General features: G+C 36.8%; 2 protein-coding genes across 3 annotated transcripts in view; both read left to right on the top strand.

Moving 5' to 3' along the window:
* The window catches only part of LOC109035451 (uncharacterized), a 30,930-nt gene extending 28,396 nt beyond the window's left edge, over positions 1-2,534 (top strand). Inside the window, exon 2 of the mRNA XM_019049093.2 lies at positions 1,664-2,534. Coding sequence (XP_018904638.2) covers positions 1,664-1,852 — 189 coding nt within the window. The 3' untranslated portion in view covers positions 1,853-2,534. The remainder of the gene's footprint in view (positions 1-1,663) is intronic.
* Positions 2,535-10,786: 8,252 nt separating this feature from the next.
* LOC109035472 (calcium-independent phospholipase A2-gamma) lies at positions 10,787-24,234 on the top strand. 2 transcript variants are annotated; one of them, XM_019049125.2, is made up of 9 exons: positions 10,787-11,100; positions 16,864-17,338; positions 18,028-18,165; positions 18,402-18,556; positions 19,151-19,269; positions 20,010-20,218; positions 20,762-20,953; positions 21,454-21,664; positions 22,594-24,234. In XM_019049125.2, exons 1-9 carry the CDS (start codon positions 11,018-11,020, stop codon positions 22,851-22,853), a joined length of 1,842 nt encoding a protein of 613 aa, XP_018904670.2. In that variant the 5' UTR covers positions 10,787-11,017; the 3' UTR covers positions 22,854-24,234. The 2 variants fall into 2 exon arrangements, with proteins under 2 accessions (XP_018904670.2, XP_018904671.2); XM_019049126.2 differs by lacking the exon at positions 10,787-11,100 and adding an exon at positions 15,418-15,574.
* The last annotated feature ends 450 nt before the right edge of the window (positions 24,235-24,684 follow it).

Genomic DNA, 24,684 nt, shown 5'->3' on the forward strand with positions numbered 1-24,684 from the left:
CGAAAGAAAATATGAGCTAAAGGAGAGGTGCGTTCTCAAAGGAAATCTTCTGACGCAGACTTCCTTGAGATTAAGTTATCTCACTTTTCTTTTCTGGTGCACGTTTCTATGGCACCGAAAGAACTAGTCTAAGTTACCATTACATTTTCTGGCATTGTGAAATATTATATACAGCATGAACACGAGTCATTACTACTAAAATTTTACATTACTAGAGGCCTGTGGCCGCTACGCGACCGCCAGCCACCGAAGAAAACTACACCCAAAAAATCGTAGAACAATCATGTTCAAGTTATTCAAGAGATGAATGAATTTAAAAACCAACGGGTTTTTGCGAAAAAAGTTTATTTATCTCTGATTGCAACGTTACACACCACTTTTTATGTTTTATTTTGAACACCATTTTTAAAAAGCTATACACACACAGTTTTTTTTAAAGAGTTTCCTTGCAGTTTCCTAAATTATCTCAAATGTAAGCATCGAAAATTCCGACGTGATATTTTCGTTCGTTCTATTTTCTTATTATGTGACCAAATAAAATTGAAAATCATTATAGTTTCTGAATCGTTACAATAAGGATACATATTTTACCTTCCATTATGGTAAAAACCGGATCAGAAAGTCAAGAATGATAACGCATAATCCTAGTTTAACGGTGGCTTCAGCGTCGCGCAAACCGGGGAAAGAAATGCGGGGGAATCTTCTTTGCAGTGTGACTCACCTTTCATCCGGCTAGCGGCAATATGCCGGACCCATAGGTCGAATAGTTATCTCGTTACGCCTGTCGTGAATGAAATCAAATATCGACGCCTGCACGCTGAAAAAAGTGTTCTTATCTGCGATTGCAACGTTGTGCATCTCTACTCATGTTTTCTTTTCAGTTAATTTTGTAAAAAAAAAATAAAAAAAAAAAAAAATAAATAATAAAAATAAAAATAAAAAAAACCTACACACAGTTTTTTTTAGAAATTTCCGAGAAATTTCAAGAATTATTTAAGGTAAAATCCTAAAAAATCTCAAGGCGATACTATCGTGCGTTTTGTTTTCTTTTTATCAAACCAAAATTAATTTTACGCGAATCAAGTTTCAGAATCGATGCATCATTTAAACATCGCCAGGGAAGGGAGCGCGGTCGATTGTCGAGTCATCTTCACAGTGTGATACGCCTTCAATCCAACCAGCGGGAATGTGCCTATACCAGCAGTCGAATAGTTATCGCAACTAACTCTGGCGTTGCGTTTGGTGCAATGCGAGAAGTATTCATGCAGGCTTGTGGGCGCCAATATGCGCATGACGCCGACCGCACTGTTTAGCGTAATGCGTGAAATATTCCTGCAGTTTTGCAGGCGCTGATATGAGATTGACGCCGACCGTGTTCGGCGCGATTATTCGAACTCTCCCTAAAATAGTCGCGGCAGTCATGTTGTGTTTCGCGCATACCTTATACTTTACATGCTTTATTTTTTCGCTGGGAAAGCGGCGAAAACGCAGACGCGTTTCGGCCTTGTTGGGCCAATCGTCAGTGCAGCGCAGCCGAAACTCCAATAATCCAACATGCTGTCTTACGACCCGTGCGTCCACAGCAATCAGTTTGTGTTGTCCAAAATGTATGTTGAGTTGTGATTATATTACAATCCTCGTTATTTGTTTTGCTTGATTTCAGAATGAAAGCAAAGGTCTGGAACTTGGCGAGATATCAGCGGGCCCATTCGATCACCATCATTTCGAATCAACTGCTCGCGATGGTCTACGAGCTGAGATTAAAAAATCAGCGAGTCCTATTGATTCAGACAACGAGTCAACTGCAAACTTGCTTCGAACCAAACTGCCACGTCTTCAAAGAGACAGATGATAAAGAGGTTTACAAAATTTACACGGGAAAAAATAGATTGCTGATTTGACAATTAAATTGTTGAAAAAATATATCCAACATATTTCAAATGTACATTCAACAATAATGGAAAGCTATAATTTAACTACGGGGATGGTTGAATTAGCATTTTTGCATTGTAAAAGCTACATTGAAACATGTCGGACACTTTTTTAACTACAAAACTGTTAAATCAGCAAATTTTATCTTTTTCCGTGTACAATTCTTAAAAAAACAGACTCGAAAAACTCTGCACGGATTTTGGGTTTTCTCATCTAAAAAATGCCCAAAATTATGTCGAAATTGTTCGCTTTTTGAATCCCTCCTTTCTTTTTTCCATGTGCACAGCCAAAAAAATGAGAGAAAGGTAATCGTTAGGACTTCACTGCAGCGGTTACGATGTCACATACCATTTTATATTCCAACTTCTTTGGATATCATCAAGTGAGTCCCCCAAGCTTGATTTTTTTATATATACCAAGAAGCTAAACAAGAATGTCCATCGTTTATTTGTTGGGAGTTCGTACGATTTTATTTTCATAAGAAATAGTTTTTTTTTTTAATGAAAACAATTCTTATCAAAAATACTCCTGCTTTAATTACTTGTAAACTTGTGTAATTACGTATTTTTTACCGTGCAATATATTACTTTTAAATAAAATAATTTGCATATTTTTTCAATGTTACAATATCTTTATAGTTCTTAAAAAAAGATTGAAGCGAAATCTTTTTGTTTAGCTCGTGAAAATAAGAAAAAAATACGCTTTTCTGAATCACGGATATCTGTGGAGTTTTTTGAGATCATCACTTATGGTTGCATTAAGCTTTGTGTATACAAGGAAGAATTTTTGCGCTAAATTTTGCAATTCGGACCTTCAACATCTGGCTCATACGTAAAAAAAATTATGTGTATAGAGAAACTAATGGTACATACGTTGTTTCTAAACTCAGCCACAAACTGAAGTTCCTAATTGCAAACTGTAGTTCATTTTAGAATAACAAAGATCTGTTAAGATTGGAAGTAATGCCAACCTATCACGACACATGATATTTCTATTGAGAAGAAAACATCTTCAGTGAATTGCCTGCACAATGAGATAGTGTAAGATCTAAGCACCACGGGCACATGCTGTTCTACGGAGGTGTTGAGAGTCCAAAGACAAGAACTAAGCACAAGATTATAACCGTAAAACATATGTACTTCAATACTTCAATTTCGTTTGAAGCCTTGCATATCGACCATGATAGTGAAGAAAAAAATGAAAGAGAAAAACTGAACACGACTCATTGAAGCACTCTACATATCATGCTCAAATTACCTAATTTGTTTGCGACTTTGAGGGCCAACAGCATTTTGATATATTTAAATAATACATTTCTCAGAAAATCGACAATGTCGCAATAAAAATCAGTAATGGTTTTTTTCACCGGCACAATTGGCAACGCTGGATGCGTGGAGGTACAAGAGAAGATATTGAAGCTTCAGTTAGTATCGCACGCGACGGATATTGAACGAATTTCATCATGGCATCTGGATACCATTATTCGGGCTTCACGGATGTCCGCGTTGCATACGCACAAGAGTGAAGGCGTTTTGACCTCAGACACTAAACTGCCTCGCCAGCAGCCCTCAATAGAGCGAATCAATAAGAGGAGGTGCAATATAATGCGGTAACATCAAAAGCTCATATAGATATCAATCCAGAACTTACATGAGGTTCATGAGTGATTCCATTGATTTTCTCGTAAAATATCCCTCACTAAGCATCCCATACGATTTATTATGTGAAGATATTAACACCCAAATTTACAGTTTTAGTTAAGAACTTCATGTCCATCCTCTCTGGAAGGCTTGTTTCATACTGCGGCGGGCTTTACTACGAGGATCTAGAATGAAAAAAGGCCTTCAATTATTCATTTGTACTTCGAAGACGTCTCTCTGACATGAGAGGTTGCTCATCGAATCATGCTGAACACCGCAACATCAAAACTGAAACACAAAAAATAATCACATCCTACGCCTGAATATAACCATATTTGCCCAGGAGATACCTTTGTAACCAGTGCAAACGAAGAATTGAAAGCGCTCTGCCATTTTTGATAATCATATTGAAGCCCCTTCGTTGGCGCTGCGAAGTGGTGAGTGTCTGTAAAGTCAAAACGCCTTCCTTTCCGTGCGTATGCAACACGGACAACCATGGAGCCCAAACAGTTGCAACCCAGGAGCTAAAATGAAATTTGCATGGTGTTCGTCGCATTCGACACCGACTAAGGGCTCTTCGTTTGTTTCTCCTACAGCATATCGACGGTGAAACTACCAGACCACGTATCTCGTTTGCGGTGTTTAAAAATCTACGCTCGCATTTTATTTTTTTGAAGTAGACCAAATCAATATCATTCCTTGAAATTTTCACAGAATTTTCTCCGCGCGAAGAGGAAAAATCACAGAAATTTTCAAGACTGGACGTTAAGTAGTTTTTCATTTAAAAAATAAAGTATGACAAGAAGTCTGCGACGTCGCAAACCGAGATATACGTGGTTTGGTAGTTTCACCATCGATATATTAATTCCAGCAGGGTTGCCTATTGTGCCAATGAAGTAAATTGTTACTTATTTTTATCGCGACATTATTGTCGATTTTCCGAATAATCCGAAGCGTTGCTGTCCAGGAATGTGGCCTGCGCCCCTACCCTCTCTGATCTAAGAACGACAAAAGTTGTTTCATGGTCATCTCAGGAAAAATTCGAGCTCACATCTCAACATATCTGTATTTTTACTCGCTGAAGAGTTTGTAAAAAATACAGTCAGAAATGTACGTCAACCTACGGTCAGTTCAGAGCTCGATGCGGCAGGACCCAAAGCTTGTAAAGAATTTCTTACGTTACTGATTGCTTCAGAATCATCAAATTGGAGCACCAGTGAACTTAGTTCACAAAAAAAAAAAAAAAAAAAAAAAAAAAAAAAAAAAAAAAAAAAAAAACGAATCAATGATGAAGAGTTTACAGGAATCCAGCCTATAGTTCTCGCTCGGTAAACATCAAGTAAATGTTTCTCCTCAAGTTTTTCTTCAGGGGCCGTCCATAAATCGTCGCCCCTCTGACGTAAGGGCATATCTCGATTTACACATGAGCCCTACTCTCTGTATAACTCTATGCTTCCTGGGGCTCATGTGGAAATAGAGATACGCCCTTACGCCAGATGAGCGACGAAATTACGTAACGTTCTAGGGGAGGAGGGGGGTCGAAGAGAGCGTTACGCCATTTTGTTTTTACGTGTTAAAGGATGGGGATTTACATCACAATAGCGTTACATCGTCAACTTCCGGCCAAAATATCACAAGCGCCATGCGACGTTTCAAGATTTCCGTCGCAATTTTAATTTCTTACAGAAAAATTGTTGGTTGAATCTGTTCGAAAATGTCACTCAATTTAATCGTCGAGCACAAAGAAAATTCAGTGAAATTCTCGGACAGCTAATTCGTTGAACGATTTTTCTGTATAAAAATGAAATGGCGGCGGAAATTTTGAATCGTCCCATGGCGCTTGTGATGCTTTGGCCAAAAGCTGACGATATGTAGATTAATGAGGTCATAACGCATTGCGTCACAAGATAGCTTCTCCTGTTTACGATGCAGTCCTATTAGTCTATGTGATTCACATCGCGTGACTACCAAAAAAAAAGCCGGCATACAATATGCATCATACGTGACGTTTTAATCGTAACAAGTTACGTCATTCTTATCAACTGGATGACTTCAAGATGTGTTTGACCGATTTCGCTCATGGAATGAGATCTAATTTCGGAGCGACTGCTTACGTGCGTATCCAGGTATGCACCCAGTGCGCTTATCACGGCGTCAAATGTGCACGCAGTGAGACGATCGTAGGAAAAGTACATCAATGCACTATGAAAATAATATTGACGCTCATCGAATGGATTTATTACGGTCAATGCGTTTCCGATGTAGGTGTAGTATTTACCGCAGCGAAAGTCGGAAACATGCCCGTGGGCACTGTTTATCATTAACGGTATTTACACGGATGCACCGAAGTATGTTGTCAAACTGTTCGATGATGAAATGCATTTCTTGAATAGCGCGCTACTCCAATTTGCAGCATGTCGGCTGTGGATGATTCAAGGGCACATCATTGCCGATTAATTTTAAAATGATGAATTTTACAATGTGTGGCCGTTTCTACTGCCTTAAGGCGATGAATGAGCATACTTTATCCTGGGCAAATACTGCCGTGGTATAAGCAAGAACGCCGTAAATCCATCAGGATTTTCCCTCGTTTTTAGGAACTTAACACTTCATAAAATAAAAACTTTTTTACCCGCATGCACCTCAAATTGGACGTATTTCTGCCAAACGGAACTATGTGCATAAAGACATGAGCCCTGAGACCCATAAGAATATATGCATTACAGGGCTCACGTCACGATGCACATAGTTCCATTTGATAGAAATACGTCCAATTTTCAGGTTAAGTTCTTGACGGTATATGCGAAAGAATTCTGTAAGAGCATCGCCCCCAGGTACACAAGTTTTTCTGCTATGATATATTGTTTCCAAAAAACATAAATGGCGTTTGCGGCATTTTTGCGTTGCACGGCAAAATAGACAAAGGCCTCTTAATCTTAAATACACATTTTCGGCCTCAATAATAATAATAATTTTTAACCTTAGATATTTATTCATATTATTTAAGGCTTTCAAAGCGTATTTTTTAAAGGGCAATGAGATATGTTTCCTTTCTTTCAGAGAAACTCAAAAAACTTCAACTTTTTCATGCGAGATAAATATTTTTGAGTTAAATTTTAAATTGCAGATGGCAAAACATAATGATCAGATCCTCTGATTGATGGAATCAGATTGGAAAATTTCAAAAGTTAAAATCAATTTCACTGCACGACTTTCTTAAAAAAAAAAAAAAAAAAAAAAAAAAAAAAAAAAAAAAAATTGATTTTGCCTTTATAATCCCATTTTTTTTTATAATAATTCTCGTTCAGTCTTTTGAATTGAAAATATAAATAATTGCCATTTCTGTCCTGCTTTTCTTCCTATATTTCCTACAACTTTGCTCTTCTTCTTTCCTCCTTTTGTCTTTTCTTTTTTTGCTTCTTCTTTTTCTTCTTCAGTAGCTGTTCCTTCTGGTTCTTCTTCTTTTTCTGCTCCTGTTTTAACTTCATCTAATTTTTCCGCTTTTTCTTCTTCGTTTTTTCCATGTTCAGTCTGCTTTCTGGTTTCCGGGGAATGCAGCTGCATTCCGGATGCGTTAAGGGGTGGGAAGGAGGGAGGGACGGACTGAGAAACTGAAAAAAGTACGTTACGTAACGGTAAATATTAAATAAACTTACCTATATATGGATCCTTGAACTTTAAAGCAATAAGGTCCATCACCCGGAATATCAATTCGATTTACAGAGAAAGAGGCAAAAGCAACAGCACTATTATAATTTCTGATACGCTTTATGAAATTTGGAGAATATAAATACTCGGTAAAGAAATTAAGCCATTTTGGCAGCAGTTATTAAAATGACCATTGGACATTTCACCCTGAAAATGGCGAGCATCACAATGATGACAAATTATATTCATTGAACCGACTGAAAATTTGGTAACAAAATTTTCATCAAAGTTCTGATCATCAATTTTATACTTCCGAAATGAAGAAATGAAACTTTGATTTTCTATACTAATAACAGAGTTAAGTTCTTGCTTCACTAAACGAACATGCGAAGAATTCTGGAAAACGCGACCACGTTTTGGAGGACGACCGCCTCGGTCATTGAAAATTTCACTCATAACAACTGTTAAATTTAAAATTAAAATTAGTAAAAATTATTATTATTTTAACAAAATCATAACTGAAAAGTTCAATTTTTAAATTAAAAAAAATAAATCAGAAGAAAAAGGATGAAATGAAAATGGAAATTAATAATAAACATATTTATACACATTGAAAAGAAACAGCGTGAAAAGTTCTGATCGGAATTTTTTTTTTTTTTTTTTTTTTTTTTTTTTTTTTTTTTTTTTTGACAGGAAATTTGCAACATCGGAAACCGGGTTGAGCGTTTTTACCATATGTCACCCTCGATATCCTCCTTATTTTCCGGTGAAATTTGACAACGGCTAATGTCGCTTGGTTCCCTCTCGAGAAACGCAGCCCAAGCCTTTTTGACGATTAGTGTAAACGTTAATTTACGTTCAAGTTGGCAACTGGGTGTAAACTGAGGGGATGCTACGTCGCGACGCTGACGAGGAGTCAATAGCACTGTTGTCGTGAATATTACGTTACCTACTTCTGTCTCGTCGTAAATATTACGTTACTTCTGTCTCGAAGCGCGACATAGTAATGAGTGGTAAACACTCCGCAATTCCTTGAGATGACGTTTCTATGAATGAGTTAAGACCACGTTTGTTTGGTCTCCGCGAGTGAATCATAGTCGCGCGACTCCCAAGTGCGAATGTGGGTGAGATGAAAAGCAAAATATTTTGCAACGTGCGTCGTGCTGCTGTCAAATCTACTTATATACAGAAAAAGGACCAATATACTATCTCTGGGTCATCCATAAAAGCACCAAAGTACGAAACCACGTATCTCCATTTGTGACGTAGCAAACCTTACGAAGACCCTATACGGAGATGACCTTGAGATAAATCTTTAAAAAAATCTATGGAAATCAAATTTGATGACAGAGATATCACGCAATAATTTCGCAAGATCGTTAAGGTGCATTTGGAGAGTCGTTAGGCCACCTCCAGTTTTGCCCGAGATAGCATCCGAATATTGTATCCACCGATGTCCAGGGCCAGATTTACCTACTTGCCGCCCATGTGCCGCTATAGTATTTTGCCGCCCCCTTCTCATTCGTTTTGAAACATCAATGAAAACCATCAAATGAACGTGCCAGCGGGGGAAGGGTGCATAAGACGCCTTTACTGGTGTTGAACACATTTTTTGGGAAAGCCCTATTAACACTACTAGCAAAAGTTCACGGAACTTTGCGCAAAAGTTAAGTTTCGTAAACCTATCTCTGTGTGGAAAAGGCCTTCCATTCATAAGAAAATAACGAAAAAATTATGAAAGAACAAACATAAATGTGGATCAATGATTTTAACTTCCGCCGCCGCGCCTCGCAGACCGCACTGTGTTTGACGCAATGCGTGAAGTATTCACGCAGTCTTGTAGGCGCTATGCGTTTCACGCTGATCGCACTGTGTTTGCCGCAGTGCGTGAGGTATTCATGCATTCTTGTAGGCGCTAACACGCTGTCCGCACTGTGTTTGATGCAATACAAGAAGTATTCGTGCAGTCTTGTAGGCGCTAATATGTGTTACATGCCGATCACCGCGCCGAGGGCTTCTCCTTTTCATCTGAAGTCCTCGTCATCATTTCTCTCTGGGCAAGTCTAGAGTCCCTTTATACTGAGAGTCAAGATAATTTGAATCCATTTCTGATTGGTTCCCGTATTTTAGGCCTCCACAGTGTCACAAACGGGAATAAAGATTACATTTTCACCAATTGCAAAGATTATAATCTGGAATGGACCAGGGAATTACGGGTTCGGCAAGGAACAAACGGAATGAGAGGAGGAACGGAGAAAGGCATTTGAGAATGGGCCGATCAAAGATTACGAAAAACGTTCAATTTCTGTAATCTTTATTCCCGTTTGTGACATCCATGAGCCGAATTGTCTTGACTCTCAGTATAAAGGGACTCTAAGCAAGTCGCGCCGTTCCAGGCCAAATTGCGTGTTTGGTTTCTCTCTTAACTCGACTAATTAAAGGTGCTGTCTCTTGTATCACTGAAAGACGACAAGAGTAGAAATTACTATACTCTCAGAAAATTAGAGATTTTGTCGCCTTTTCTCGTTTATAATTTTCTAATGTATAGTCGGGATTTGTGACTATTTCAAGTGTGCCACCTTATAAAAATCTTAGTTTCAAGAGAGATATTTGAAATCTTATAATCTGCCATGTTCAGGGTGAAAATGCCGCGTTTTAATGTAACTTTCGCCCTCATTTTAGAAAATTAAATTAGGTACTTGCCCGCAACGTACTCTTCAGAACAGCATTTGACATGATTTTCGATCGAAATCTCAAAATTTGATTTTTCAACCAGGCTCGACAAAATGCTCCAGAAACTAAACATTTTGCCTCCGTAAGCCAAGATTCCTATTGCCGTGCATGGTTATCCGTGAAAAAGTGGTATAATACTAGTGCTGGGTTCACTCTATTTTGAGGGAAAAGCAAGCCTGAAAAGTTCACAAATTTCAATCAGTCACGTAATTGAAATTCTTCAACTTTTTAGCTTTGCCTTCCCTTCAAAATAGCGTGGGCCCATCACTTTTTTACCATAAATTATTTTTTAAAAATTTCGTTACTTACCTACTTGCGGTAGAATTTTTTTTACCGCAAGTGTTAACGAAAGCTTTTAATTTTTGTTTATCGAATTGACATGTCGAATTGTTATCACGCATTGTATCGCGCTCGTACCCCCCCCCCCCCCCACGAAGTTACTATTTTACCATCTTTTTACATACAGTTCGGGCCACATTTTTACTGTTTTTATTGTTATCCGTAACCAAGCAACAAATCTAAAAAACCGAGCATATGGCAACCCACGATGCAAATCGGAATCTGCGAAGATGTGCACGTCACAAATGGCGCGCTTGTGAACCCGCGGCGGTGCAGACAAACAGCCCAGCACTGTTGCCGAAACAACGCCTCAGACCATCGAATTTCCCCGTAAAACCCGTTGAAAAACCAGCGATTCGGCAACCTCGAGCGTAACGCGCCACGCCGGAGCAGAGGAGGGGCCGCGCCGACCCCCGTTCCGATTGGCGGACGTGGTCAACAACACGCCACTCGTGACGTCGCACAGCGTCGCGACGCTCGACTCGCAGCGCCGCTTCGAGAATAAACAAACGCGTTATAAATCCACCCGAGGACGGTCGCCGACGAACCATTTCCCAAACCAAAGTCTCGCTAACAAGTTCTCTTTCTCAAATCGTGCAAAATAATTAGTTTCTGTGTTGTTGTTTCGTGTTCGCACGTTGTTCGTCGTTGTGTTGTGTGGATTATGTGAATTAGTGCTGTGAGGAACGATTTTTCCTCGGTCTTCCGGACCCGAACTTTTTTTGATGCGTCCCTTGACCCCACGAGGCGTGATGTCGCTGAGCAAAGGGATCAGACACTACCGGAAGTGCATGTGCCAGCAAACAAGGTATCTACTCGATTTAACGGATTAAGACGGTGGAGGGGTTTCTAACTCACAAATAAAAAGAGGAAATGCTTTTTTGAAAACAGTAGTTTAAAAAAAAATTGTAAAAAATTAAAAAAAAAAAAAAAGTACCTACATAAGCAAAACAAAGAGGTAATCAAGCAAGGATATCATCGATAAAATGGTAAAAAAGGGACGATTGGACGGTGGAAGGGGTTTCTAACTCACAAATAAAAAGAGAAAATGCTTTTTTTAAAACAGTGGTTCAAAAAAAATTGTAAAAAATTAAAAAAAGAAAAAGTACACATACATAAGCAAAACAAAGAGGTAATCAAACAAGGGTATCATCGATGAAATGGTAAAAAAGTGACGATTTGGCTGTTTAAAGAAAATCTCAGTCGACTTTAAAAAATTGTATTAAAGCTTGTGGCACACCTGAACTTTAAACTCGAAACTCGAGGTGTACCTAAGTAAACAAATCAGCTTTAGGATACAATTTTCTCACTTAAAAAAGATCTCCGAAATACCCTGGAATGAATGTTTTTCGGAATGACTAACCCCTATTTTTCAAAAATCTCACATAACTGCTTCCTTTATGATGGAGGGTAACCCCAACAAATAAACACCTTGTATTTAAATCAAATTTATCTTTATGATTGAACGTTAAGCAGTAGGTAAACATGTAGTAGCTGAGCTTTATAATCGAATATTCTTGTCAGAAAAATCGTGTTAGTTTGACTCCCTCTCCCATGACTAAAAATAACGCTTTACTTAACTAAAAATTTAAAGCTGAATTGAGCCTAATCCTAAGATTAATCTTAGTATCGGCAGATAGGGAAAAAAATCACACGGAATAATATTTGCGCCTGTTTTCTTTTCTCACCCTCGTAAAAGAAGGGAAAAAAATCAGATGGATGTATTTTTTTTCTTCCTCTTTTTCCATGTACTTATAGACCATCTACGTAAATGTATTTTGGTACTTATTGACCTTTGACGCGTGTCCTATAAGTGCTGCGAGCTCAATCGGACTTCGATTGGCGCCTTGAATCCACGAGGATATGAAGCCTTAGTAAAAACGGCAGTAGGGTGGCGTGCTTTGCGATATATCGATTAATCTACCACTTAATCCAGTGGAAAAGGGTCGATAAATAGGATGTTCGCAGCGAACACCTTAATAATCGATTCTTTACCACAGCTTTAAATGGAGCAATATCGATAATCGATCGTTCACGCCTCGCCACTGAAAAACGGGCGCAAGAGAGCATGTGAAAAAAGAACATCAATAAATAGAAACCGCTGAAGCGTTTGATAAGACACAACTAGCACTCGATCAAACAGTCATGGTGAACGAATCCACGGGACGGATTTGACGCATCCCTTACATAAACAACACCTGTAAGTTACAGTAATATCACGCGCAACTCCGCGTGAAAAAATATTAATTTTGTAAATTTTATATCGAAGAATAATCGATATTTATATCGTTTTTTTTTTATAATCGAAATCGTCTTACTTTTCTATTATATTATATTAACAAATAAATCTCCCCCTTTTCTCCCATTTTACCTATATCCCTGTAAGCCCCCCCCCCCCCTCCATGAAAAATTTCTAGCCACGCCTCTGAATAATTATAAACTAAGAGAGGGGCCTGGAGGAATGGAGGACAAGGTGCATGAGTGCAGTTTTCGCTATTTCGAGAAATACGTGTTTGAAGTTTCGAAATTACGTGGATCCTTCGTCCTTATGGCGGAAAGAAAGTTCAAACTGATTTTTTAATGCTGAAAAATTGGAATTTGGGAGCGAATTTTTCACAGAATATGCATTAAGATAAATTTTACTTGAAATCACTAATACCTCAATTTTTTTGGAAAAAAAACTGCACTTATTCGCCTTGTCCTCCATCTCCATCCAAGCCCTACAGCTAAGGTTTTGAATGGTTTTATTAAGGTAATCGATGTGTTCGGGACACATCATAGATCAGATGTTTAGATTTTCAAGGATTCGTTTTTGCAGAAATGGCTGAGAAATTAAGATTTAATGTCTGTGTGTGCTTAGGACAGGCGCTTCGTTATGACTTGGCAATTATTTCGAAGTTGAAACTGTCCGTGAATAAAAATGATAATCAAGCGGCAGTGAGAGTGTCAAACATTATCAAACTGAGAAAGGGGAGGTGAGGATGTCAATTTGCGACCATTGCACTGCTTGACGCAAGTAATTTTAAGTGCCTTGTTATGCGAGTGAAAATTTTAACTCCTCCACCTGTGATTCGTCGAAGTAGATCGAACGATGCAAATTTCACCTTGAACCCTGCTAACTCTCAACGAATCACTTTTTACCAATGTCGCCAGTTTTACAATTTGGTTATGCCTATGAATATTGAGCTGAAAGTAAAACATGTTTGTGTACGTTACTTGATAAATGAATATTTCATTGCAATCGAAAGAGGTACATTTTTACAATATTCTAAAGTACGCTTTGATAAATTAACGAGTCATCAAACTTTAGTTCATTGACCTAATATGGAGAACTTAGAATAATTAGTACATGAACGTTTATTTTTAATGCTCAATTGACACATTGAACTGAATGAGAATTAAAGAACCTTGATTATAAACTCAAGTCCAATAAATACAAATATAAAGTCACTAAATTAAAAGGGATAAATGAAATACTAGAGAGATTTTGATTACATCATATTTGATATTGATACAATAATAATGATAATGCATTTTTTGAAATAAATAACAAGTCCGTTTTGAAATAATAGAAAAATACAGTTTTAACACAAAAAAGCATTATCAATAACACGAAAAGCACTCTTTTTTTATAGATAATATTTACGGAAAATCAATGCAATATCAGAACCATTATTTTTATCATTACTCTTTACCAACTAGATCAATTATTTTTTTTTTTTAAATAGTACGCTGATATATTGGAAAAATAAGTATATAAGCAAGTACATACGGTTTTTTTGTGAAAAGGATTATTCAGTATAAACACACAAATGAAATTAGAATTTGTAAATCGATCAAAATAAAAAGGAATTAAGAATTAACAATACATGATTTTCTCAACTGCATGTCGACGGTGAAACTACCAAACCACGTATCTCGTTTGCGGTGTTTAAAAATCTACGCTCACATTTTATTTTTTTGAAGTAGACCAAATCAATATCATTCCTTGAAATTTTCACGGAATTTTCTCCGCACAAAGAGGAAAAATCACAGAAATTTTCAAGACTAGATGTTAAGTAGTTTTTCATTTAAAAAATAAAGTATGACAGGAAATCTGCGACGTCGCAAACCGAGATACGTGGTTTGGTTGTTTCACCGTCGATGTGTTAAAATGCAATCGAATTCCTCTCTCTTTATAAACCCTCGGACGACCGATGTGTCTCTACGTCCCGAAGTATCTTCAACGCCATTGTAGCTTATTAAAACTTCGACGACAATACGAAATTATCGCGGTCGCGCTTTTGAGTTTTCAAAATGTCTGGTAATTTATTTTTTAAGAAGTAAAATCCGTCAACACGGCAGGTACTCAATTTACCGTACATGCAAACTGATTCATTTCCAATTGTGGCTCGTGGCAATATTGCCAGTTCTCCGTCCTCCTTCGAGTTTAACAATTGGCGTTGGTACGTTATACTGCTTTAAAAATAAACAAGGCGCAACTCAAAAAATGGCGCTGAGCCAAGTAGTACAATGTGCAAGTGCATAGTCAGTAAACAAAAAGTCGCTAAAGTGTGCGGGCACGTGTTTTTTACTTTTCGTTGTATTTATCAGTAGTACACGTGTTTACAAAAGAAAATTCAGGAGAGCAATAAGAAGGAATTTACTTAATGGTAAATGATGAGCATGATATTATGTGAAGGCACCAATAGATGTCAGAACACTTTAAAAACTCAAGTGTCGTGTTGACACATTACATCAAAATTTTATTGATTTAATTAAAAACACATTATAACTGCCAGAAAATAAATACATAAAATATCAACTCTTGGTTATATTTAAAAATGATAACCTCTTTTCTCTGTAGAATGACGCATTCGTAACGACAATAATTTCGACCGCGCTTCTCTGGTTCTCCTGGTACAAGACATACCTCAAAAATGTCTGTAAAATGTTATTTTGATCATCCTTCGAACTTGCTGTGTTGTTTTTATCATTTGGGAGCAAATTGAGATGATGCGCTAAATTAGGAAAAGAGCGTCAAATCAAAACTCCCGCCAAAAATTTGAAAAAGCTGTGTTTGGTACGCAACGGTTGATGGCGCCACTTTGCCAGTGTTGCCGTTTAGAGGTTTAAATTAGAAAAATATTGAGTTCGAGTTGGTTGAACTTTTCAGTTTTCTTATCACCTAAAAATCTGTTTAATTTAATCGTAATTCTTCTCTTATAAAACGTATAATTGAAGATTCGAAGCATTACAATTGAGCAACAATACTTCCCAGCGAAGGAGTTGTGATAGAAACGGTAATTTTTGCCCTCATTTATCCTCTCCAGACTCGATCGTTATTCTTTGTTTATGTTCATTGTCTTATCAGCTAGATGAAGGAGGCTTGGTTTTAAAGTGTAACATTTTAGGTGCTCTGCCTGTAATGAGACCTAATTTCGTTTATTTATTTGCATACTCTGCTTCTAGTATGTTTGCATCTTTTTTGGTCAGTGGAGCAAGCAATAACCCCGAAGCGTACGTCAGGCATTAGGAGGTTAGACCTCTCCACACGCTCTTCAAGTTTTTCCCTGGAAAAGTTTTCCTGTTAGGGCATGACAACTGATATTCTGTTGGCTCAATCATAAATCTTTAATTTATGTTTTTACTTCAAATCAACTGTACATTCCAATTCTTCTCTACATGTCGTAAGACTTTCTGTACCCGGTGATTTGGTAGACAAAGGACCTAGTACGAGGGAAGTTATAAAACCATCAAAATTGGAAAATCACCTTGTGTTCCTTTATGCAGTGTTCAGAAATGCTATTTCTGCAGGAGCCTTCAGTGCAAGTAACCATCAATGTTCGTGTAAATCATGAATTCTAATGATGACCTACAGTGAATAGATTGATTCTTTCCGGAAACTTCAGGAAAGTCATACGCAAGTAGTAACCAGAAAGTGTTAAACCAATGTGAAAATTTGTTTGGCATAACCAAAAACAAGGCATAATGAAAGAATATCTTCCCCTGTAGTTTTCTCAGTATCTCTTTTGTCAATTTAAGGTCCATCAGGAACTCATTATAATTAGATTTAAGTAAAGGTATTATCTGAAATTTTTGCCTATTAACAATTATAACTGATTTGAGTTGGCTGTTGAGAAATCCAAGCTGATACTGGATGTCTGCTTAAGGTTGGATGTCTCCTGTGGTACCTATGTCGTATTCATAATTGGATATTAGGCCTGTATCCCAACTTAATTGATTATTAGCCCTGAACAACTAGGTATTTTTAATTGAAATTTGGCCTACCTGAGACGATTAATTTGAAAGTGATAATTCGACCACCCACTATCATTAATCTTATCTATTTGTTATAATTTAGAGTCCACACCAAATAAAGGAATGCACTTTCAGAAAGCGATAGAATATCTGTCATCTTTATTTTTGTTTCTACTTTCCATGCTAAACTGAAGTCAGCTGATCCTCTATCGCACTATAAGAAGATTTAAACTCATTTAGAGTAGACTCTAAGAAGCTAAATATTTTCCGATCTTTTTCATTTTTGAATTTCCTTTTGTACTAAACTTGACCTGTTTGTTTTATGTTGCAGGCACATAAATGCACAAAAATCCGTGAATGATGGAGCGCTGGAAGCAACTCTAAGTAAATTGAAAATGTCACCGTCACATGTGAAAAACAAGTCCTTGAATGATTGGAAAGTGATTGTAACGGTGAAAAACCTTCTGATGAGACTATCAAATGAAAAAATGTTACCGCTGAAGAATGATTGGTATTTAATGCTCCAGAAGTTCCCAAAACTAACGGGTGTCACACAGATTAAGTTTAAAGGCTCTGACAGTTTGGAATCGGCTGCCTCGTTAGGTAACCCAGCTCTGAAATCAGCTCAGCAGTCAGAGATCACCAAAACTAAAGCTGCTGTACCTGCAGCCGTGGCTCCTGCAGAGGATGTAGACAAAAGCAGGTTACCCAATGTTTTCCACGGACTCACGCAGAGATTGGCATCCAGTCCTTCGGCAACAACCGTCCCTGCCTGGGTGACTGATTCAAAAACGAAGTTAATGAAAGTAAGTATTATATCGAGGAAGGTGTTAAAATTCACCGAAATATTTCTATAGAGGTATTTTCTGTCTCATCTGATGAGCCCTATGTTTGCTTAAACCGCACTTGCTTATTACTCTCCCTTTCAGCAATTGCCAAAAATATCTTCACAAAAATGTTGCTGCAAAGTTGATTTTAATGGTTTTTAGGGCTTGAATTGAATTTCAAATAAAGTGTTATTGAATAGAAAGTATGTAACATTTTGGAGGTTTAAAGTGTTGAAGTAGACATGAATTAGGAAGATTTAAGTGAGTTCGTAGTCGTAGGTATAACAATCTTCCATCAAAACATTGGAAAATTGTGAGCTCTCTGGTTAAAACATGCGAAAATTTCCTTGAATATTTAAAAAAATCAACTACCTAACTACTTTGAGTTTTGACTGATATGATTTTGGCTTGATTTGAAAATTAGCCTTTGACAATTAACATCCTTGTTTACTTTGAAGAGGTTTTAGACAACTGTGCTCTCGAATTCACCCAGTTTTTTTTTTTTTTTTTTACTTGAAGGTGATTTTTCCAAACTCCGTCATAATTGAATAGGTATTTTGAAAATGTATTTCTCATGATATCTTTGACCTAATGACATTTTAAGAGGTTTTCAAAGAAGTCTCTTCCTATAATACTAAAATTTACCTCTGAAACTTGTATTTTTTCAGGAGCGAACAGTAATGCGAACGAAACACATTATCACATCAATTTCCTCAGCCGTCACAATTCAGTCTAGAGTTAAACGATTAGAAGATCTAATCGACCACCTCAGGGAATATCCTGATGCACAAATTGTAGCTGCTGAGGTAAGAGACTCATCTATTATAAGTAAGGTCTTAGATTTTTAATTCAAGTAGGGTAGAATTATTAGGGGTGCAAAAACTTTCTGATGATGCGGTCATGATGTGCCGCCGCTTGCATGGAAAAATGAGAAGGCTGTGCAAATTGGAAATGCCAGCTTGTGCTAGCAGTATAACTGTGTTTTTTTAAAAAATTGTTTATGATAGGATTGAACTAATAATGATTAATTTTCTTTTTGCAGTCTGGCGCCATCAGTCTACTGCTTCAGCTGCAAAGGCGGATGAAAGATGATGTTTCACAAGCAATTCTCCGGGAAAGTTTAGCTCTTGTGGGTTATTCACCTCCTCTTCCAAAAAAAGGAATTCGGATTTTGTGTATTGACGGAGGAGGCATAAGGTACTTTAAATTTTGCAATTTTATTGTATTTGTTTGTGTGATTATTTTGCGTCATAGTGTATGTACTTTTAAAAGTACATTGTAAGTTTAAAAATTTTCATGCATTTTTTACTGCGCAGAATAGAAGCCTACTCAACTTTTTGACCATGATTTTTTCTTGAATTTTCTTCACAATTCCCTGGTTTCCCTGTATCAATTCTAAGCCACGACGTTGATTTCCTTTCCTGCCCATGCATGAAGTCATCTTAAAAATTTTGAGATGTTGCCACGGTTAACAAGGATACATTTTTTTGTAATCTAGCTATGAATCCCCTCTCACCTAATACCAGCAAGATTATAACCTAAAATTACTTCGCTCACATTTTTCATATACAGACAGCGTTCAATATGCATAATAAGAGTCCACAAAAGTTTCATTACCTTTAAGAAAGGAAGACTTCTTACTCCATAGGCTTGTTCAAGTAATCAACCAGAAGAGTATGAAAAATCTCCGGCTCTGAAGCATTATATCAGTTGGTTTAACTTCTTTTCCTTGAATGCATAGCTACCTTTCATTATTCTATCTAATGTCCTCCTTTTTTTCTAATGTTTCAGAGGTTTAGTTGTCATTGAAATTTTGAAAGAATTAGAAAGGCTGAGTGGACAAAAGGTTCATAAACTATTTGATTACATTTGTGGAGTAAGCACCGGTGCAATTATCCTATCACTGATGGGTATGTACAATCTTTACTTTGAAATAATCACTCTGTCTTTTTTAATGCACATTTTCTGCAGGGAAGGGAGTCAAAGAAAAACCCAGTCCCAAAAGTACATGTGAAGGTCTATTTTATGAATGTCGAACTTGCGCAAAGCAAATACGATTGACAGGGTGAAAAGTCCTCGAAAAGTCATCAAAAATCTGGATTGCTCAATTTTGCCCAACCTTGAAGAGTCATGTATAAAGCAAGACATTCATCTGTAAAACCCTGATGTTTCCCTCAAGTTCTCGAATTTTGAATGATTTTACTTTTCAAGGGACTTAGTGCCAAACATTTTTTGTACAAAGAATTTTCATGAGGATTTAAAAAAAAAAGTCACAGAATTTTATGTTCAAACCCCCTGAAAAGTCAGGGAATTTTGAAATTCAAGTTAAACTTGTTACCCTGATCAAAGAATTTTCAAAAAATCACAATTCTTTCAGGTGAAAATGAAGATTACCTGCAGAATTTTATAGCCCTTGCAAAAACACCCCATTGCTGCCTGTGTACGTAGATATCATGTGATTTGCGGTCGTTAAGCAACATTTGACAAACATCAATTCCATAAATGGGCTGTTATTTAACCATTAACAATTAAAAAAATTAATTTTTGTTGGTGTCTTCTTTTAGTTCTAAGCAGTGTTCCTCAAATTTTTGTTATAATACTATTTTTTTTTTCAATTCGCTGAATTATTTTTTACTTTATTTTTCTACAGGCCCTCCCACAGGAAAGAGCCTGTCAGAAATATCTGATCTCTACAAGGAAATGAGTATCCAGCTATTCAAACAAAATTCCCTTCGGGGTATGAGTAACTTGGTCATGACTCACGGCTACTACGATTCTACTTTCTTTGAAAAATTGTTGAAAGATTATGCTGGTGAATTCATGCTCACTCAAACTAATAGAGATCCCAATTGCCCTAAAGTAAGTTTCATTTTTATTACTCTATTGCACTTAATACAGTCAATTGGACGTATTTCTGTCAAATGGAACTAAGCGCCAATTTGAGTTCCTTTTGAGGAATTTAGAATGCTGGATAGCGCGTTCTGTCAAACGGAACTAAGCGCCATAGAAAAGCATTGAGAGCAAAGGACGGAATGATCCCGACGCCTGGTTCCGCCGCCAATCCAAGTTCCCCTTTACCTTCCTCACCCTATGGCGCTTAGGTCTGTTTGACAGAAATACGTCCAATTATAACTAAAATTTCAGGGCTGTAGAATGTTAACGCAAGAAAATTCTCAAGATTTTAACATTAAAAATATCCATACCTTTAAGTGGACTTTCTATGATGTTTCTTTCATTGATCATAAAATATACGGTTCAAAACTTCAATTGTTTGCGAGGATGAATAGCAAGATTCAATGTGAGGAAAATTTCATACTGTTTTTAGTGAAACCAAATTTTATAATAATCTTAGCCCCATACTTATTCCTCAATATTTAATGCTCAAAATTTTTTCCCCCACAGTTGGCTTCCATTTCCGCTGTTGTCAACAAAAAACAGTTAGTTCCTCATATTTTCCGCAACTACTCATTACCCCACTCGAAGAAATCCAAATACGTCGGCGGGAACAACTATCGTATTTGGGAAGCTGTGCGAGCCTCTGGCGCAGCTCCAACTGTCTTTGCAGAGTTTCCACTAGGAGAATTCTTGCACCAGGTAATAATACCACCTCTAAAATTTCAAACCTGTACTTTAGTATTCATTTGTACGCCATGAAAACCTTCGCTGTTCTTTTATTTTCTGAAGATTATTTGTGACGAGTCCCTCCAGCTAAATAATGACCAGGGTTGATAGACGATTCTCATTCTCTGAAACAGAGCAGCTTAACTACTAGCACATATTTAGTCAAAGGAGAAATAAAAACTGTAACAAGGATTATCAAAGCCCTGGACATCTATAAAAAGATATATGGAATGGGACAGGAAATACATTAGTCTCATCGTATCCATGAAAGAACAGAATTATGGTAGGTAATTAAGAGAATATGCATCTTGACTTGATATGCTCATTATTATTTTTATCAAAGTACATATCTTGATCTCAAATATTCTGAACTTCCTTTCTCTTCATTTCTTTACAAGCATCTTCAAACGAGAATTCTCTGTCCTACTGTATTGATTGATTCTTTTTACTTTGAGGATTAATTTACTTTACAGGATGGCGGTATCATGGTGAATAATCCAACCGCTGTGGCAATTCATGAAGCAAGTCTGCTCTGGCCAGACAGTGAAATTCAATGTGTTGTGTCCTGCGGCACTGGTCGTCTTACTCCGATCAAAACCCTTTCAGACGAAGTTTCGGGACTTGCTTCATCGTCCTGGAGGCAGAAGTTTTACAGGATACTTGATAGCGCAACTGACACAGAAGGTAAGATAAGAGAACACTTAATATCCGTTTTATTACACAAATTGCAGAAGTTCAGAAGGGTTAAAAATCACCCAAGTGAAATCAACTAAATCCAGTTTGAACCTAGAAAAGAAGAGAATGTGTGGATAGATGTGGTATCTTGTTGCCAACTTTTCTTTAAAATCTAAAGGTGCCAATACACTATAAAGCAGAAAAATATCAAAACTGTCTCCTCTTTTACATCAACTTTTCCCAGCAAGAAATCTAACAATGAGCCCATCACACCACCCCACCATCACCCACCCCCATCATTCACCTAAACCTAAACAATAATCTAATACTTAAATAAAATTATACGCGGTCTGCCGTGACCTTGAACTTCTCGGCCCCGTCCCGTGGACCCTCTGTGTCCCACGCTCCAACGCTCCTGAGGATCGATCGGCGGGACCCCTGCGGCCAGGTCTCCGGTCCCCCAGTCGGGTTTTTATTAAATAAAACCATCATAACGACCTTATTTGCGACATGAAAATATATTTTATTTTCATCATACTTTTAGCATACATGTTCGCAATATAATATGAGTAGGATTGCATTATGGCTAAGCAAGATCAAGACTCAGTAGTTTTTTTCATCTATATCGCTGTGTTCCTCACAATAGAACATAAAGACTGCATCTTAATGTTGCCATATTTTCCCCGATAACCTGCATCTTTATTAGAGGAATCTTGAGCATCTCTAACTGAAAATTCTCCAGATTTTTCTTCTGATCTCATGGAAAAAAAAAAAAAAAAATTATAGACAAAAATTGTACAGGTACATTCTTATAATAAAATTGAATTGTTTGAGTCAATTTTGGAACCTTGGAATGGTTTCCTTCACCCAGGAAACATCGATGTATTAGATTAAGATGTTACAGACAATATTAACCTGATTTTCTAATTTTGTTTCAGCTGTGCATACTGCTCTTGAGGATACGCTTCCCAAGTCAGTTTATTTCCGATTCAACCCATTCTTGTCAGAACTCCTCGCTATGGATGAAATTCGTCCAGAAAAAATCAAGCAGTTGTTAGAAGAAACTGGAATGTATCTACAGCGAAATGAGGATAAGATGCGGTCAGCCTCAAAGGCACTGCTCGAAGAAAAAACCATGGTCCAAAATATTTTGAACTTCCTCAAAGTTCAAACCAAAACACTTGGCATACAGAAGTAAGCCCTCTACAAATTACCTTTTGAAATTTATCTTTTGGCTGTTTCAAGTTGATGATTTTTATTCAGACTTGCCCGATTGTCAAGTATACTGACAATCTGCAAGTTAACATAAATGATCTCTTCGTAATTTTATTTTTAGCTGTAGATCATAATATTTTGTAAATTTGTATTGAGCATAATTTTGAGTTATCTGTGTACCATTAGATTTTAACTTATGACCAGTAAATTCATCTCTTAGGGAATACCAAAAATTGACCGATAGGTATTCAATTTTGTAACTCTTCACCCCCAAAGACAACTTTTCCCTTTCAACAAATTGACAGTTGTTGTGATACCAAATTGTACTTCTTAGCTCTCTGGATAAATCCTCCTAAGAAAAAAAGCCCGGTCTGTTAGGTCTGTAAATCCTTTACACTTATCCTAAAAGCCAAAAGAATTATATTAATATGCAAAGTGTCAAGCATACTTTCATTTTTCAAGCGATACAAGTGTAAATGTTCTTATTTAGAGGGTACAGCAATTTTTCAGTAGCATTTCTATGTGCTGTAAGGTTTGATTCTTACCTCACCTGTTGTTTTTTCTCAAAGTTTTATCCAACTATTAGATCTGATTTGTTTCAAAAGCAGCTTTCCTGATGTAAGGTTTTACGCGTGAATCTCATTCTGCTCAATTTTTTAATGCTCTTTTGATTTTCTCATCAATTGTAGAGACATCGGTGTGATGATTTGATTTCAATGTATGTGTATGATATACGATTGTATCGAGCAAAATGAGATTTTGACTGATAATGAAGAGAACATTTATCCAATTTGTGTGATAAATATTGTTCTCATCCCACTGTGATAGCTTATAGAATGTGAGCATACCTTCCTATTAGACTATTTGAAGGTAACGACCACTAGCGAGTGAAATGTTTGATCCTGTTTTTTATCATGATTTTCTCAACCATCATTTCTTGATTTTTTTGCATAGTAACATTATAGGTACTGAATATTATGTAATAAATATGCTTTAATGTTACATTCGCCACAATGAGTTAAGAGCCAAATGAGATTACCCCTGCTCTCATTATGTAAAAGTTAATATAATTATAAATTGAACATAGATTTGAAGCTTAGTGCTTTCAGCAGTTGATTAATGTCCATGTTTTTAACCATGAAAAGCTTTTGAAATTTCTAGGACTTGGAGCTCTCTTTATCAATCAGTTGTTTTGTTTGAGAAGTAGGTATTGTACTGCAATGCAACACACCGATAAATTCAAACTTGGAATGGCAAGCATCACTCAATTAGATCGTTTCGAATCCTAGTCAGTATTTTATGCAAAATTAAGATGTTAACTCTGTTACTTTTATAAATAAATCATTTTTCTTTTTGACCTAAAAGCTTTTTTCAATACTTCATTAACCCTTTTACTCACTCAGGAAACTGATATACTTAGATTTTGGAGCAATTTATCAGCATAAATCGGAAAGTAAAATTTCTGCAAACGATCAGTATTCTTTTGAAATATGTAAAAGGAAGATAAAAGTCTTAAAGTAGACTGCATTTTTAGGACAAAAGATTAAATCGCCATCGTCTAAATATAGCCTACAGCATGAAAGAACAGGGCGACTCGCAATTAAAAGGCAGAACAGTTTTCTTAAAAAATAAAAATTTACTGCGAAGTTTCAGAAAAAATATAAACCCGATTCAACAAGGAAAAAGAACCGCAACAAAAAAATTAAATTAAAGAAGAACATTAAAACAGTGGAAAATAGAATTTGTTGTAGAGCAAAATAAAATTATAAAATAATCCCTGAAAGGTAAATTAAATTCTTCGGAGGACTCATTTT

The sequence above is a fragment of the Bemisia tabaci genome, chromosome 8 (genome assembly GCF_918797505.1).
Source record: "Bemisia tabaci chromosome 8, PGI_BMITA_v3".
NCBI classification, from domain to species: domain Eukaryota; kingdom Metazoa; phylum Arthropoda; class Insecta; order Hemiptera; family Aleyrodidae; genus Bemisia; species Bemisia tabaci.